The sequence below is a fragment of the Carettochelys insculpta genome, chromosome 1 (assembly GCF_033958435.1).
Source record: "Carettochelys insculpta isolate YL-2023 chromosome 1, ASM3395843v1, whole genome shotgun sequence".
NCBI lineage: Eukaryota > Metazoa > Chordata > Testudines > Carettochelyidae > Carettochelys > Carettochelys insculpta.
This window is the reverse complement of record NC_134137.1, coordinates 107,584,945-107,602,736: the sequence shown is the minus strand read 5'-3', so window position 1 is coordinate 107,602,736 and position 17,792 is coordinate 107,584,945. Positions and strand designations below refer to the sequence as shown.

General features: G+C 43.5%; 1 protein-coding gene across 5 annotated transcripts in view; it reads left to right on the top strand.

Moving 5' to 3' along the window:
• The window catches only part of DOCK9 (dedicator of cytokinesis 9), a 278,961-nt gene that overhangs the window by 125,305 nt on the left and 135,864 nt on the right, over nucleotides 1–17,792 (top strand). For all 5 annotated transcript variants that reach the window (XM_074989534.1, XM_074989526.1, XM_074989505.1 and 2 more), the window contains exons 10-13: nucleotides 10,834–10,905; nucleotides 10,991–11,131; nucleotides 11,546–11,749; nucleotides 11,904–12,026. In XM_074989534.1, the coding sequence (XP_074845635.1) occupies nucleotides 10,834–10,905; nucleotides 10,991–11,131; nucleotides 11,546–11,749; nucleotides 11,904–12,026 (540 nt within the window). The remainder of the gene's footprint in view (nucleotides 1–10,833; nucleotides 10,906–10,990; nucleotides 11,132–11,545; nucleotides 11,750–11,903; nucleotides 12,027–17,792) is intronic.

Sequence of the window (17,792 nt, the reverse complement as noted above, 5' to 3'; positions counted from 1 at the left end):
GGATGTGCAATCAGATGACTGTCTTCTGCTTGTCATTGAGAATATGGCAGGTGCGTGATATCAGCTTTGTTGTAAGAGAATTCTTTGAGGCAGAGTTGGAGAAAGGATTCCTCTAGATCTCTGTATATTAGCGCTGCGTCAAGTTGCTTGACACTAGAAGTCATGGACTGCATAAAGACATTGGATTTGTCTCATTATGACAATCTGTAACCAGTAATTCACCTTTTAGCTTTGACTCCAGACCTGTTTGCTGAGAATAGAATGGTCTTTAAGAGAATGGTCTCTTAAAACATGTTTTAACCCTTTATGTTTAACAGTCTGTTTCACCTTGTATTTAGATGTGACATGCTGATTACCTCTCCTGGCCCCAAATTGAGAAGAATAATCATTTTTTGCTGTTTTAGACAAACCAGGCACAGTAGGGAGAAAAAAGATGGGATAGCAGATGAGGGAAATACATATATTTTTTTTTTCTCAGGGTAGAGGGTGGCTGGTCAGTCATGGACAGAGGCTTTGGGCTGGCAGGTGTCCATGACAACTGTTTCTCTAGAACCCAGTTTGTGCCCCTGGTTAGTAACGTAATTAGTCTGGTCTTTCAGGATGAGCAGAGCTGGATAATCAGGCCTGTCTCATTCTGTTGCCACACAATAGTTTGGTAACAGGTGAACATAGCCAACAGTAGGCGAAAATAAATCTGTCATTGTTGGAGTTAACGCTAGTTGAACTTTTTTAAAATACTGAGTATAAAGCTGGACCTGTTGATGCTATAATAAAACATTTTTACTTTAGAATATGAAATTTTAAAGAACAGTTAGCTCTTCATATGATTTTTGGATTCTGCTTTTATTCAAGTCTGTTTTGCAGCTGCTTATTAAAACTAATTTTAGTGGTGAAAATGCTACTTCCTGATTCCAGGAACTTCTTGGTGTGAGTTGTGTGGTGTGGCTACTTAGCCTCTACCTTTTTGTTTTTGTTTTTTCTCCTATGTTGTTTTTACCATTTCTTTGGGCAGTGCATCTTGTCTGCTTTGTGAGGTATCCCTCAAAAATATTTTCTTCAGAAAATCTCACTCATTCCGTCTTAGTGTAGTACTTTCTTAACGATTAAATTATACCCTGTGAATCTTTAATATTTTTTTCTAGCATGTAGACTTTTGCTGCTGATAAATGCAAAATAATTTCTACCATTTTGTTAGTTCACCTGCTGGATTGCTCCTAAGCAGTCATTTCCTCTGGGAGTCTTGATCTTCTGTCCTCCATCTATGTTGAGTTATATAATGGGTAGGAATGTAAAATCATGTTTGCCTAGTTAACTGGTTAAACATTAGCCAGTTAGCTAATTAAATGGGAAAGGGTTGGTGGCCTGTGGCATCATGCATGCAGCTTGTCTGGGGCCACTGCGAACAAGGACTGCACTGGTCACACTGGAGTGCCACCTGCCCATGGCAGGCCCCATGCCTATGGCTGATGGGGACTGCTCCAGCCCCCTGCAGATACCTGTAACCAATAAGTTTCATCCATTTAGCGTGAGGCTTAATGGTTAACCATTAACACCCCTAGTAATGGGGTCCCTCTGCCACCAGTGTATCTTACACATTGATCTCCCTACAGTTTCCTCTAAAGGAAGATGTTAAGGAGCATCAAGTAAACCACTCAGGCTTCCTTTAGCTGCGTTTTTGGAACCAAGCAAGAACATTGCATCAAGTCCTTTGCTTCCCGTCATTGTCTTTGTCATTGTACTTGAAATATTGCTAAACAGGATGTAATGGACAGGAAGGTTGAGATTTAATTCAAAAGCCACAATGTATAATCTGAAATTCTGATATGCATCTCTTGCAATTGTGTGCCAAGCTGCATAAACATGAAAGTGTTAGGTTTACTGTATATTTTAACAGAGCTTACATACTTCAACATTTGCACATGAGGGCTGTGTCTAAACTGCAGGCTTCTTTTGGGAGTCTGCCACTCCAGGAGCATTCTGCTGACATCCCAGTCATCCTCATTCCATGAGGGAAAAAGGCTGTCTCAGCAGAGGGGGGTTTTCCTGACATTTGGTCCCATGTGGGCAGGCCAAATGCCAGGAAAGCTTCTTCTGGCAGAACTATCGGCAGGAGATATGCAAATGCTTTGTGCAATTTGAGTATCATTTGCCGACAGTCCTCAGCAGTCTAAACCAAGGTACAGCCATGCGTTCTAGGCTATCTAGAGATCTTCGTATATGTTAGTTTATTCCTTCTGGTCAAGATAAATAGAATTTAAAACTTTACATGACTATCAAAGACTGAAAAATCCTTCATTTGAGCAATTTAAGTACTCTTCCCATTTTATAGATGGGGAGACTGAGGCATAGGGACAAATATTTTTAAGGTCTGTTACAGAGCAGGAAACAGAACTCAGGTCTCCCTAGTCCGAAACTAGTTCCCCAACCAAAATACATCCTTTTGTGGCTTATCTGTAACAGTCATAGGCTACGTCTACACTAGCCCCAAACTTTGAAATGGCTGTGCAAATGGCCATTTCGAAGTTTACTGATGAAGCGCTGAAATGCATATTCAGCGCTTCATTAGCATGCGGGCAGCCGCGGCACTTCAAAATTGACGCGGCTCGCCTTTTCAAAAGGACCCCGCCTGCTTCAAAGTCCCCTTATTCCCATGAGCAGATGGGAATAAGGGACTTCAAAGTAGGTGGGGTTCTTTCAAAAAGGAGCCCCGTGGGGGTGAGCTGCGTCAATTTTGAAGTGCTGCGGCCGCCTGCATGCTAATGAAGCGCTGAATATGCATTTCAGCGCTTCATTAGCAAACTTCGAAATGGCCATTTGCGTGGCCATTTCAAAGTTTGGGGCTAGTGTAGACACGGCCATAGAGAGGTAGCTGTGTTAGTCTGTATCTTTACAAAACAAAAAAACAGTCCTATAGCCCTTGAAAGACTAACAAAATAATTTATTAGTGGATGATCTTTCGTGGGCTTTTCTGAATTTTCCAGATCTGAAGAACTGGGTCTGCCACATGAAAGCTCATCCACTAATAAATTATTTTGTTCAAGTGCTACAGGACTGCTTTTTTTGTGTGTTCTGCCTAATAGTTCAGTTTGTTTATACAGCCTATTCCTGAGTGTTGGGTATGAAATAGAGAAAGATAATCAGCATTAGTTACTTTTCTTCTGATCATTTTCCTTAATATTTTTACTGTTACACTGGCAATAGAAAAGAGCTTCCCAAATTACAGTCTGCAGAATATTTGTTGGTGGTCTGTATACAGATTATTGTTCTCATGGAACTGTCTCTTCCCTAAATTCCAACTGAGAAAAACAGAGCAGAGAGAAAACATCGAGCCAAAGGAGACAGACACACCTTTTTATTTTCTTTCGTTCTATAGTTTCGCCAAGGTTTGTAAGGAACACTTTCTGGCAAAATTTCCATGCTGGTAACTGCATGTTTATCTTCACTGGCCTCAGGATGGATATAAATGTATTTTTTTTAAAATTTCATTTAAATTAAATGAAATTTATTTAAATTAAAATTATTTGAAATTAAAGCTAAATATTTCTATTAAGGCCTAAACTTACTATAACAGATTGAACCTCTCTAGTCTGGACCCTCGGGACTTGACTGGTGCCAAATGAGAGAATTTGCCCAACCACGGGAGGTCATGTAGTAGTAGTTGTCTAGTAACATCACCAACACTTCCACTGCTTACTGGGCTCTTAGAAGTCATTTGGGGTAAATTAGAACTAATCACACAGAACACTGAAAGCCAAGACTGATGGCTGTAAACAAACTTTACGGCTGCATCTAGATTCAGTCTGGCTACCGGCAGTATGAGGCAAATGAGAGCTCACCAAATTGCAAATTGATGCTCATTTGCATATTTACACACCTCATTTGCATATTTGCAGTGGAAAATGAGCCATGTAGAGGTGGTTCTGCCAGCAAAACCCCCATCTGACAGCACCCTTATTCCTGATTCTCTTCCCCCCCCCCCCACCCATAAGGGGCTGGTGACAGAGGGGGTTTTTGCCAGCGGAACCTCATTTGCATCATGCTTCCAGCAGCTGGACTAAATTTAAATGCAGCCTATAGGACCATGGGAAATGTCTTCTCATCCATAAGTGGTCATCCAGCTAACTAAAATCATACCAGATTACGAATGTTGCTGTGCTAGAGAGGTTCAACCTGTAAAATATCTTAAATATAAAAATATTAAACCATCAATGAGTCAACTTTTCTTTAAGAAAATAACTAAAAATTACTAATGCAAAGCATACTTGTAGTTGATTATTTAAATCAGTGTTTCTGCTTGTTTATTTAAATAATTATTAAAGTTGGTAGTTTAAATTGGCTTAATTTAAATGACTTTACCCTTCTTGACCTACTTGGTTGCCTTTGACACACTTGACCATACTTCTCCACTTGAAATTCTTTCATGCCTGGATTTTGTTTCCATCCTCTTTTGGCTTCCCTCCTACCTTCTGTTCTTTTGGGGTCGTAAATTCCTTGTACTTCATCTTCTGCTCCTTTTGCTCTTTTCCCTCTAAATCTTTTTTGTGGGGATAGTCTCATCTGCGAACATGATTTTGACTACTGTCTTTATGATGGACTCTCCAATCTACTTTATCGATGCAACATAATGGAATATCTTTGATATTTTTGTTGTGTCAGGCCATCCACTTACGCATGATATTCTCAGAATTGAGTTCTTCATCTTTTCCTCAGAGTACTCCCTATTTCATCTTTTCTATTAGTAGGGAATGCATTAGACTCTTCTGTTTCATGTAAGCCTATTAAAATGCTGCTGCTTATGTTATTGTAGTGTTTAGGGACCTCAGTAATGGACCAGGACCCCATTATGCTAGGGTCTGTACAAATACAGAATTTAAAAAAGCCCCTATCTCAAAGAACTTAGTCTAAGACAAAACACAACAAATGGAAGGCAGGGAAACAAAGGGACAGTATTGGTCAGCATGATATGTGGTCTCAGCACACCAGCATTTTAGTATTTGTCAACTGTTTTCTCAGTTTCATAGCAAAGAAACATTATTAAAGTGCTTGCTCATGTCCATTTCATGTTAAGTGCGTGTGCTCACTGCGTGGAGTGGTGCTAGAAGTTTTTCACCGAATGGTATCATAGGGGCTTATCAGGTAGGTTCTAGAGCCCACTTAAGTACCTGTCTCTTACTCTGAGGAGTGGGAGGGGCACTCAGCACTTCATGATGCTGTCTATGTCCAAGGCCTTTCAGGACCTGCGAGGATTGAAATAAGTATCTGAAGAAGATGAAGTTAGATATAGTCCCTCTGGCCTCCATTATCTGCTCCCTGGATCCTAGAGGCTGTACGCTGCCCTCAACATAAAGGATGTGTGTTTTTACCTTCAGTGGCCGTAGAAGCTTCCTGTGGTGGTTGGTGGTTATAACAAACTATCAATTTGCAGTAGTGTGGTTAGGCCTAGCAGTACCATCAGGGGTTTTTGGAAAAAAAATGGCAGTGGTCATAACCTGCTTGAGACATGGAGATACTCAGATCTGTCTGAACCTGTGGCATTGCATCATCAAGCCCAATGTAGCACTGAGATAGTGTGAGCCACCTGCAGGTCTATGGGTCTGCTGATAGAATAAAAACATCAGTATTGCTCTGGGTGAAAGGAGTAGTTTATTGGGAGAAGTCCTCAACTCCACTCCTCATATTCACTCCTTGGATGCCTCAGACTTTGAGGGAGCAAGGGACCTCATTTTCCGCAGGATTGAGGGTCTATGGTCTAGGCAGGAGCTGTTACATATAAACATCAGAGAATATATGTCATTAACCTAGACTGTGAAGTATTATTTCTGCAGTTGTGAGGCAAGGTGATGCTGGTATTGACAGAGAACACGACATCCATGTTCTATGTCAGGGAATGTCAACTTGCAGCTCTTTAAGGGGCCACTTGTGGCTCCCTGCCCTGCCTCCGCTGAAATAATGGAACTAAATGTAAATTGGTTAAACATCTGGCAGGGCATTTGGAGGGATCCAGCCATTAAATGAATTAAATTTAGTTCTGTTATTTCAATGGGGCAGGGAGCTTCCCATGCTGCCCATGGGGGAATTGAGCAGGAGAGCTGGAGAGAGGGGCAGCTGAGTCTGCCTCTGCTAGAGCCAGGCAGCCCCTCTGAGAAGGAGGAAGAGGTGGGTGGAGGCCTCTTTGGAACTGAGTGCAGCTTAACCTCCCCGTGGGACCTGTGCCTCCTTCCAAGCAGTGGAGCACCCCCTAACTCCTCCTCGCGCTGCAGCCCCTCCCCACTTCTGCTGGCAGCCACTGGACCTGTGTCCTGGTGCAAGCTCAGCACCCCGAGGACCCAGCCCAGCTCGACCTTGGGACTCTGTGAGCCCAGCACCAGAGCAGCTGGGAAAGTTTTTAAGGCATTTTCTGGCATGAGAAGTTGGGGGAAGGAGGAAGGCAGAGAGACTCAGAGCACGTGCAGGGTGTGAGCAGCCGGTGGGCAAGTAAGATCCCAGCTCAGTGGGCAGGTTGGGAGAGGGCAGCTGAGGCTGGGGATGTGCGGGTGTGTTTGGGCCTGAGAGGAGTTAAACCTGGGGATGGAGGATGGTTTGGGGCTGAGGGGGCTTAAACCTGGGAATGGGAGATGGGCAGTTTGGGGCTGAGAGGGGTTAAGCCTGGGAATGGGAGGTGGCGGGTTTTCAGGATGGGGATTAAAACTTGGGGATAGGGAGGTGGATATGGGGGCTGAGGGTAAAGCCTGGAGATTGGGGTAACTTAACTTTCTAACTGGCACAAATGGTTGCACATGCGCTGTTCTTAAAATGTAGGTAGTCCGTCATGTCCGACGATGACGTCTTGAGCTTGCACAGGCTCATCGGTTGTGGACTTGCATGTGGCTGAGGAGACCAAGTTTTGAATGGCATGGGCGTTCACAGTGGGGGCAAAGGAATTGTCCTGGCTCTATTGGTGTGGCTGCTGCTGTTGCTTTCTTCCTCTCACGAGCATCAATGAGGCATACGCATCGCTGCTCTTGAAAGTTGTCATACGCATGTCATACGAGAGCACACCAGCCTGTTTGGTCTTTTACATGCTGCTCTAGCTGATCTGGTTTTAAACCAGCATGAGCAATGTTGGCCTTCACGCAGTCTTTATATCTCTTGTGAGGCCTACCTTGATTCCTTTTGCCCTGGGAGAGTTCACTGTAGAGGAGTTGCTTAGGGAGTCTCAACTCCTCCATTCGTATGACATGCCCTGTCCAGCGAAGCTGGGCTTTCAGAATCATGGCTTTGATGCTCGTGGTTCCTGCTCTGTTCAGGACTTCCAGGTTCGTAACTCTGTACTGCCATCAAATGTGCAGTATTGACCTCAGGCTGCGTGTGTGGAAGCGCTCCAGCAGTTTTATATGTTTTCTGTACAAGGCCCAGGTTTCACAGCCATACAGGAGACTGGTCAGCACTACAGCCTTGTACGCTTTCAGTTTAGTAGACTGTCGGATATTGTGCTGATTCATCACTTGCGCTCTCAGATGTCCTAGTGCCCGGCTGGGCTGGCAGATTCTGGCATTGATTTCTTGTCAAGGGAGCCATTATTGGCTATCACACTGTCAAGGTACTTGAACTCCTCTACTGGTTTTAACTCTGTTCCTTCAATAAAGATTGAAGCAGAGAGAGAGCAGCAGATCCTGGACCAGGTTGAAAAGTACCTCGGTCTTTCCTTGGCTGATGGTCAAACCAAAGAGGCGAGTGGCATCAGCAAACTTGTTGACAATGAGCTGGAGATCAGTTTCCTTGTGTGCCATTAGTACACAGTCGTCAGCAAAAAGGGCTTCAAGGATGAGCCTCTCAAGTGTCTTGGTTTTAGCATCCAGACGACGAAGATTGAAAAGTGACCCATCAAGTCTGTGTTTTATGTAGACTCCATGGTCCAGGTCCCTAACTGCATGGTTGAGGATGCACGTGAGAAAGAGGTTGAATAACCCTGGGGCCAGCATGCACCCTTGCTTTACACCATTGGATATCTCAAATGGATCTGAGGATTCGCCATTTGAAAGAACAGAACCAGTCATGTCATCGTGGAACAGGTGTATGAGGTTAACAAATCATCTCAGGCAGCCACGTTTTGACAGCATAATCCACAGGGCTTCTCTGTTGACAGTGTCAAATGCCTTGGTCAGGTCTATAAAGACAGCGTACAGATCCAAGTTCTGCTCTATGCGTTTTTCCTGGACCTGACGAACAGCAAAGATCATGTCAATGGTGCTGTGGCCTGGGTGAAAACCACACTGTGCCTCTGGTCGGTTCTCTTCTGAGATGCTGGTGATCAAACGGTTGAGGATAACTCAAGCCAGGATCTTCCCAGCAATACAGATAAGGGTGATGCTGTGGTAAATTTCACGGTCAACTTTGTTGCCCTTGTTCTTGAAGAGCGACATGATTGTGGCATCCTTAAAGTTTTTGGGCATGTCCTCTTTTTCCTAGATGCTGATCGAGATGTTGTGAAAGACTTCAAACGACACTGGTCCTGCCACTTTGAAAATTTCAGCAGGGATACCGTCCATCCCAAGGGCTTTGCCAGAGCTGGTCTGGCTGATTGCTTTTTTGACCTAATCCAGAGGACAGGTCAAGACTGTCTATTGTGGGTTTCTGAGAGATCTGGTCTAGGGCCACAGGGTCAACAATGGAGGGTCTGTTGAGAAGGTTGCTGAAATATGAACGTTCTTATTTGAAAATGAAACATAGGTGATGTAGGCATTAATTGATTTTTTGGTACAAAGTAAGAAATGATAGGTAGGGAGGAGTTAGATCATGACGAGCCTGAAAAGTGTTTGCTACAGTAGAGAGGAGGACATAAAAGTGTTATCATAACTTTTAATACACTTCATAGTTCAGTCCTGTGCTTCCTATCCTGCCTATATAAGTGCAAGGGTGGGCACCATCCTTATACTTTGCTGATTATAATAGCCTTGATTATCTACTCCTCTCAGAAATACCTTCATACTTTCTCTCATGACACATCCTATGCAGAGAAAATAACTCATAATCACAATCCACAAATGTATCCATTTACCTGTGTGTCCTTCCTCAAATCTCACCTCTTCTGTAGTGCCTATAGGAATTTCATTTGACATGGGCTAGTCAGGTGAAGAGTTATGACGGCTGCTTCTGGTTAGCTAAGAATTGTGCACATTGAATTTTTGTTACACTATCTCATTTGTTCCCCATTGCAACATCTTTGACTTCTCATCCATCTGACGAAGGCTAACATTTTGTCATGGTTACTTTTAGTAGAAGTTGTGCACCGGTCATGAGCAATAACCAGAAATTCATGGATGACCTGTCTCTAACTGTTATTAAAAAATAACTAAGAAAAAGTGGTGGAGGTGCAGGGTCTCATCCATCATGGCTGAGAGCAAAGGGTCCTCCCTACAACTGGCAGTAGTTTGGAACTGTGGGGTCTGCCTGTGGCAGCTGGGAGCTGCAGTGTCCTCTCTGTGCCTGAGGCTTGAAGTTGTCAGTGAGCCTGGTTTCTGCAGTGGCGGCTGTGGAGGTGGGCAGGAGGGCCTCCCACAACTAGGGACCTCAGGATCTTCTTGCTAATGCTGGTGGGACAGCAGTTTGGAACTGATGGGAGTGGGGGTCCCCGCCACGTGTAGTGGCAGGGAGTTCCAGGGGCCCCATTGCTCAGGGCTGAAGTGAAAATGTCATGGAGGTATCTGGAAGTCACAGATTCCATGGCCTCCAGTGTCTCAGTTATGACGTCTTTCTTTTTAAGACTATAAGCTCTTTGGGGAAGGCACTGTCATTTTTCTCTTTGGTTAGCACAATTGGGTCCCAGTCTCATGGAGGCTGTTGGAAATATAAAATTATATGGAAAATTTATTTAAGCAACAGTGCTAGTTGTCAGTGTGATTGCAGGCAGGAGTTCTGTATGGAGTCATAAATAGGAGGCTGAGGTGTGGTGCCCAAAATACTCTCTCTCAAAATGTGGTCTATACTTTAAAAAAAATGTAATGTGGATTAAGATTACATTACCTTTTTGGATGGTTACAATTGTAAAGTATTGGCTGCACTGCAAAGGTACTTTGGCTGCTATGTGCAACCACTTGCCCGCTAAGTGGCATGTTTCTCAACTGACCTTTTTTTTTTTTTTGGTTGGGGGGGTAGAATATAAGTACCTTGCAATGAAGGTAAACTGAGTTTGTCATTGTTTGTCACACACTATTTTATTCTGATTTGCTCTAGTTTTGGGACTGGTGAATAGAAATCCATAAATCCCCTACTAGGGAGGCAACACTTAGAGGAGCAGTGTCCGTACTCAGTTATACAGAGTGTGTCCTTGGTTTTTCCTCTTACGTAGAGGAGAACCGCTTGCTTGGTAGTTGGGAGTTCCGGATTTTAATGATATTGTGATTGTTAACATAGCTAACCTGTGACTTCCTCAGTTCCGTAGTGGCCTCAGTATTATTCTGAACTTTAACCTACATGCATAGGCACTTTTGCTTGTGTAAATGCACCTTTGGTAAAGTAACATAAGGATGAAAAGTGCTATATGAGAACTACAGTCTGCCAGTAATTTTTGTCTAAACTTACTGAAGGCATCGAAGGTGCCTTTCTTTGTGACATATGTACTGTGATGTATTAGGACTAGAAGATCAAAACTGGCCACAAGTTCATGGTTTCCAATGTCTACTTTAGCATTATATAGTAAACTTAAAAACTTGATTTAATAAGATGGCAAATCTTATGGATTAAAATTAAATTGCTTAAAAAGGCAGAATAATTAACAGAGTTTAAGACCACTTTCATTTTATCATAATGCTCAAATAATAAAGATTAAATTGTGATTTTTCTTGTTTTTGGCAGAATACCAGAGATGCAGATATCAAATTCAAAAGTGAGAGAGTTAAACTTTTTGTCTTGGATCCAGATGCACAGGTTTGATGTTTTAAAATAAGATAATTTTTTTATGTTTTACCTTGTAAAAATGAAAAATACTTCTCATTTCCTTGTTCTTTTAAAGAAACTTGACTTTTCGGGAATTGAACCAGAAGTGAAGCCATTTGAAGAGAAATTTGGGAAGAGGATTCTAGTGAAGTGTAATGATTTATCTTTCAATCTGCAAAGCTGTGTTGCTGAAAATGGAGAAGGACCAACAACAAATGTAAATTATTTCTGCAAATACTTTATTTTTATGTATCAACTATATAGTGGTTAACCTCTTAATATTGGTGTTACTTGGCAATGCAATTCAGTCCAACAAATCTCAAATACTGCTAGGAAAAAATTAAATACGCTCTTTTTTGTTTGCTGCCGATTAATCCATTAAAATAAAAAAAGAAAGCACAATCCTTTGAAGCTTTTGTAGATGCCTCATGTGCTGTTAATGAAAGTATTTTATTTCTACATTGTGTTTTGCATCATAGACATAATGGTCAAGGAATACTGTCTGTTCTTGGCAACTCATCTACAGCAATGCAGTAGTCATATTCCTTTGTATTTGCATGTCAGTAAGAAATGTGCAGGTAAGCTTTTGGGGATGCTGGTGGTAACCTTTCTCTCACTTCTTAATGTCTAGGTAGAACCTTTTTTTGTCACATTGTCACTGTTTGATATTAAACACAATCGGAAGATTTCAGCAGATTTCCATGTTGATTTGAACCATGTCTCGGTGAGGCAGATGCTACCTAATTCAACACAGCAGCTGATGAATGCCAGTGGTGATTACTTACACAGAATTCGAGATTTCCTTCATGAATCTATGTTGCAATATCCTAAACAGGTAAGGAGAAATAACATAATATTCTGATTCAGAACAAGGGCATTGGGGTATCTGACACATTTCAAGTAGCTTTTTCATTGGGTGTAAATTGTTAAACAAGAATTTGTAAATATGTAATATGTGTGGGGGTATTTATGTATGTATGTATATTTAGGTAATATTCTCAGTCACATGTCCACATCCTGATATATTTCTTGTGGCAAGAATAGAAAAAGTACTACAAGGAAGTGTTGCACACTGTGCCGAGCCATACATGAGAAGTTCAGATTCTTCTAAGGTACTGTATTTATTTTTTTTTTTTTTTTCAAATTGTTGATAAAGCACTTAGACAAAATTACTCTGTTATTGCAAAAAAGTTGGGTTACACTGTTTGGATGTACAAAACTTATATATAAAATTTTGAATGGCACAGTTTATTTGGCTGTTTGATACATATTAGCTTTAATTGAACTGTCATAGGTACATTTTTTCATATTTCTTTTAAAATATTGAGATTAGCTTGCATCCTATCAAAAATATATATACAAAGCTTTTAGTTTGCAGTCTGATCCATAATGCTTGAACCTTCCTCCCTCCTGTGGAAAGGGTTGGCAGCTCCCTGCCTCTGGAGGCTTTCCCTGCTGCTAAAGCCCCCCTCTTCCACAGGGAAGGGCTCTGGCTAGGGTGGAGGAGGCAGCAGGGAAGTGTTCTGACAGGGAGAGGCAGTGGAAAAAGACTTTCAGCTCTTTTGTAGCCCTGATTTGTCTCATAGAAAGACTCTAGCACTGAGGTGGTTGCAGCAAGAAAAGGCTCAGCCTGCGAGAGCCTTTCACTGTACACGTAGTTATATGTACACTACAAATCACAAAAAGTGGTATATTGTGTAGACTTAGATACAGCCTTGCATGACCATCCTCACCAAGCTCTCATCATCACATACCTAGTTTACTTCAATATCATTCTTCTAGGTTTTCATAACTGTAGTTTTATCCTGTTTGTAATTATTCAGAATGCAGCATAAAGCCTAATTTTCCCAGTCAGTAGTTTTCACTACATTAGCCTTCTCTATATAGCCATTGGCTGGCTCCCTTTTCTCTACTGTATCAAATATAAGCAACTTGTGTGCACTTTTAAGGTTCATCCTGACCTAACCCCACTTTATCTGTTATCCCTTGTTTAGTATCAGAAGGCTAACTTCTGTCTCCAACAAGTTCATGATGCTAGCTTCCATCATCCACTTTTTAAAATTTATGTTTTGCTTGCTTTTTTCCTTCCAAAGAGAGAACAGAACAAAAGACAAAAGTAAATGAATGGAAAGGAAGGGAAAAGGAGACCAACACCTCAATCATGTATTAAATTTTCAAGCAAGCATCTTTGTACTTTTTCTAGTACTTCCCAGAGCTTTGGGATTTCTTCCCTCTGTAGACATCCATCAGGCTAATTAATTACCTTCCTTCAAAACTCTTCTTAAAATTATCCTTTGTCTTGTCTTTATGAAAAAAAATTGACTGCTGATTATGCCTGTTGCTGGGCAATATTTTCTGAGTCTTGCAACGTACTTCCTCGTTGATCTATTTCCAGTGGTTGCCTTTTGTCTTATAAGCCCTCTGGGGCAGGGTTTGTCTCTCTCTTCTCCTACCCCCAGGGTTTTTATAATGTTTAATATACTGTGGTTCTGATTGATGCTTGAAATTCCTAGGGACTAACAAAATGTAAATTCTTCTAGTGATGTCTTTGTGGGTGCTCCACTCCAGGTGACGGTGCATCCCAGTGCCATCGATCAGAGGTCTTTGGCAGCAGAGCTGGCTGGGACATGAATGCACAGTTGGTGTATTGTGGAGATGTCAGAATCTGTTGGCATGGACATGTCCCAACCCCCTCAATTCCTTTTCAGCTGTCTTCTGCTGAAGATGGACAAAAATGAACATAAGTTACGTAAAAGGTCATCCAGGTTCTTCCCTTAGGAAAATTAATCTCTCCCCTTGCTCCCCCATTCCCATTTCATTAAATTGAATCACCCCTTGGGATGGTCTTGCAATGTGCCAGGGTTTAAAAAATGCAGCTTCTGCAAGGACTCTATGCCCTGTTCAGATGGATGGTCCCCTACAGTCAATGCCCTGGCAAGCACACATTACTGCCAAATGCATCTGCTGTAATAACCTAAATGCTAGAGCTCAGTACGACCAGGACCTGTGCTTAAAGAGGATGCTTATGGAGAAGACTCTTCAGCTTGCCTCAGAGATGGGCATACCTAAGCCTTCTCATGAATGCTGTCCTTCATGGTTCATCCTGACCAAGAGCATTGGTCCACCCTCTGATGAGAAGAGGAGGAGAGACTCAACCTGTCCTCAGAGGGACCAAATAAAAAGTAATAGTCCCTGGGAAGGTCTTTACCAACAGTGCTGACCATCCTGGACCACCCAGCACATCAGGCCCCAAGCACTTGGGTCATAAATGTAAAGAATGGAGACTTACATCTACACAGGTCACCTTGACATCAACAACTATCCCAAAGACTACGATCACCATAATACCAGTGTTGACACCAACACACTGTGTGGCACCAACCTGCTGATGGGCATGCCAATACCAACCATTACTAAATACAAGGTCCCTGAACTCCCAGCATCTCCCACAGATTCTCAGTGCTTCATCGTTCGATACTACAAGACATCTTGGTTGCCCCCGTTCCAGAATCACCTTTCTTCGCCACTGATGGTTTCCTCCTTACTCAACCAACTTCTCCTGCAGAGTGCTTGGTATTCTCCAACATCATCAAGGGTGACAGAGAAGAGGCAGTATTTTCACCACATGCCCCACCACCACAACCACCACCACCACAACATAAACTAAGGGTGGGGAGCTCCTGACCTGGACTGTGACTTGAGTGGATCTGGACCCAGGGGCTAGGGGCATGCCTCCCCAGCATCTAGCCTGTAGGGAACCCTGTTCCTCAGAAGTCTGATCAGGCAAGCCAGGTTGGAATCTGGCTCAGGAACTCTGGGGAGAGACGTGAGGGGGCAGGAAGTGGCTCATGTGCCACTTGCTGCTGTTCCCCCAGCTGGGGAGGGGGCAGTGGCAACTGCAACACTTCCAGCAGGCTTCATTCTGCCTCTCTGACCAGAGATCTGGCCAATCAGGGCAGTGGAGAATGGTATGTGGGAGTGGTGGAGAGAGGGTGAAGAGCCATGTGCATCCAGAAGTGCTGTCCAGGTAAGCTGCATTCCCATCTCCCTGACTCTTTTCCACTAGCCCAGTCCTGTGTCCTCTCCCACCACCTTCCTGTACCTTCTCTCCCACCGTGTCTCTTCACCCACACCCAATCCTGTCCTGTCTCTCCAGACGAAGCATCCCAAACTCTCCGGCAGCCTTCCTCCCAACCAGACCCCCCACCCCCACCCCATCTGCCCCAGATTCCCTCTCTTCTCCTGCACTCCAGCATGGTCCGACACCGACCCCCCCCCCCCCCCACACACACATAGCCTGCTCCTGCACTCCACTCCTGGCCTGACCCACTAAATTCCAAGTCCTTTCCTCCACTCTCCCTCCTGCCCAGGCCCACTTCCTAGCAGTTTCCCACATTGAACCCCACATTTTTGGTCCCACCTAAGAGCCTAAAGGGGCCAAAAAAATGTACTAGTCGTGGCTCCTGTAGGCTCCAGGACTGGTGTGTGAGGGAAAAGTCTCCCTTTGTTTGGTTTGTTTTTTAGTGGGGGACCACATCAGTGAGGTGTGGTTTGTTTTTTTTGTTTTGCTTCTCATTTGTGTGATCTCCAAATCAAAAAAGGTTCCCCATTCCTGACATAAAGCAACACACTGACCAGTCATGCATAAGAAGCCACCCCAATTTCTGTCATTCATTCCCCTATGGATGCCACATGCTCTTCAGTGGCCATCCTAGTATGTAAGGGTCCCCCAGGAACCCCATTATTTCTGCACCTCCTTACCACCCAGGGCAGAAATCTTCATCAGCCTTTCCTATTGCTTGTATATCTAGGGGACTGGAAGAACCACAAGAGGAAATGGAAGAAGACCTTGCACAAGGCAGTCACCAGAATAAATCCCTCTTCCTCCCCAATGATGCCATCATGCCACCCCTGTGAGCAACAGCGGATAACTTCAGACAGTTTCAGGAGCTATTGAAAAGAGTAGCACTTAGCCAAGACATTCCTTGTAAGAAATACAGGAGACTCAAACTAAACTCTTAAAGATTCTCCATCGTTGGAATCATCAAAGAATGTGCTCCCAGTAAATGAGGCTGAACTCGATCCTGTCAACCAACATGCCAAAGACCAGATTACAGATAGTATGTTCCTGCTAAGGGTACGGACCTTTCCTCACCCTCAGCCCAACTCCCCAGTGGTTGAGGCAGCAAACCACAGAGCCAAATAATCATATCTATTCACAGCACTGGATGGAGACTCTAAACAGCTTGAACTCTTGGTCTGGAAGGTTCATAACTCAGCTACTTCGCAATTTTGAATCAGCAAATATGCCATCTTCTGGCCATTTATGACTTTGATACTTAAATTAAACTCTTTGACTTTGCCTCTGCTAAGCTGGAGGACATGAAACAAGACTTCAAATTGGCCCTCATAGAGGGGAAATTAGCATCTAGAATGGCCCTGCAAGCACCACTGGATACAATACGGCTGACATGGCAGCCCACAACATGACGTACTGCTCTAGTGATATATAGAGCCTCATGGATTCCTTCTTCAGAAATTTCAGATGTAACAGGGTGCACAATCAGCCCCACTTCCTGGGTCCTAGTTGCCCTCCTAAATCAGAGCCCCTCATTGTGTCTGTTCCTCCTTTTTGGATCTTTCCCAGTCTTTATAGCCTTTGGCTTGTCAGGCTGGTTTGTGTTGCCAGTGCTCAGGCCAGCATCAGACCTCTCGTCAGCCGCAGTCTGTCTTAGCCTTTTTCTAAAGAAAACACTACTCCAAGACCAACCAAGTCCTTCACACTGTGAAGGACTCCAAGGGCTATTCTGCACGTGCACTTCCGAGGGGAAGATATACCAGTTGTGCCAATGATCTTGTCCTCAACAATGCAACCAACAGAAACCTAGACCTTATGATGCTGCTAGAAACTGCAGCAGACCAAATAGGCGCAGACAGAATAACTAGTATCAGGTCCCCTCCCAATTATTGGGAAGCAAACCTCAATTTTGGAGGCTTGATTGAGAATCTGGGTGACCACTTCTGCTTACCATCACCTACCTGCACGTTTGCCCTCCCCATCTAAGTATTCCTCTGTGCTTGGCAGTAGCTCATGCAAGACTAGTGAATATTCAGAATAGTACAGTCTGGCTACTCTGTCCCCTTTATTTCATAATCCCTTTCATATCTGCTTCCCTGACCTTTCTAATGAGAACCTACATTAAACAGAGGTGGCTCACCTTCAGCCATGTGCCATGGAACTGTTCCACCATTGATCCCTCCCACACGGCCCAAGCAGGCATGATATTCTTACCTGCTATGCTTTTTGATCTGCCCTCCATAACTTTTCCAAGGAGAGAGGCTCTCCTCTCCCAGGGCAATGGATACACCTTTCATTCACAATTGGAGAAGGTCCGTCTGAAAGTGTGGACCTGTTCAGTGCAAGCCAAACATGTCCTTTTACATGGCAGGTGAGATACTACCCACAATACTTACTTATAGAAAGAATTTTCCAAAAGAAGCTCACAGGAGTCTTATGACTTACAATGCACTCCCCCCAGATATTGTTTACTGTATTATAGACCTAAAGAACAGTGGATGATTAATAATAATACTAACAATAATATCATGATCATCACCACCACCACTAAGTTCCAACATAGTTCATGAATGGCTTTAACTGCAGCAAGATGATCAGTTGGACAGCCTCTTCATTTTCACTCACCCTACCACAAAACACTTCCTACATCCTCTCCCACCCCGATGCCATACCCCACACCTGGTCATGCAGCTTCCCTTTCAGATCCCACGGCTGGCCAGCTCTTGCACCCCTTCCAGATCAGTATCCCTAGCCTGCTCCCTATTCTCACTCCTGCATCCTTCCTCCTGCCCAGACCCTG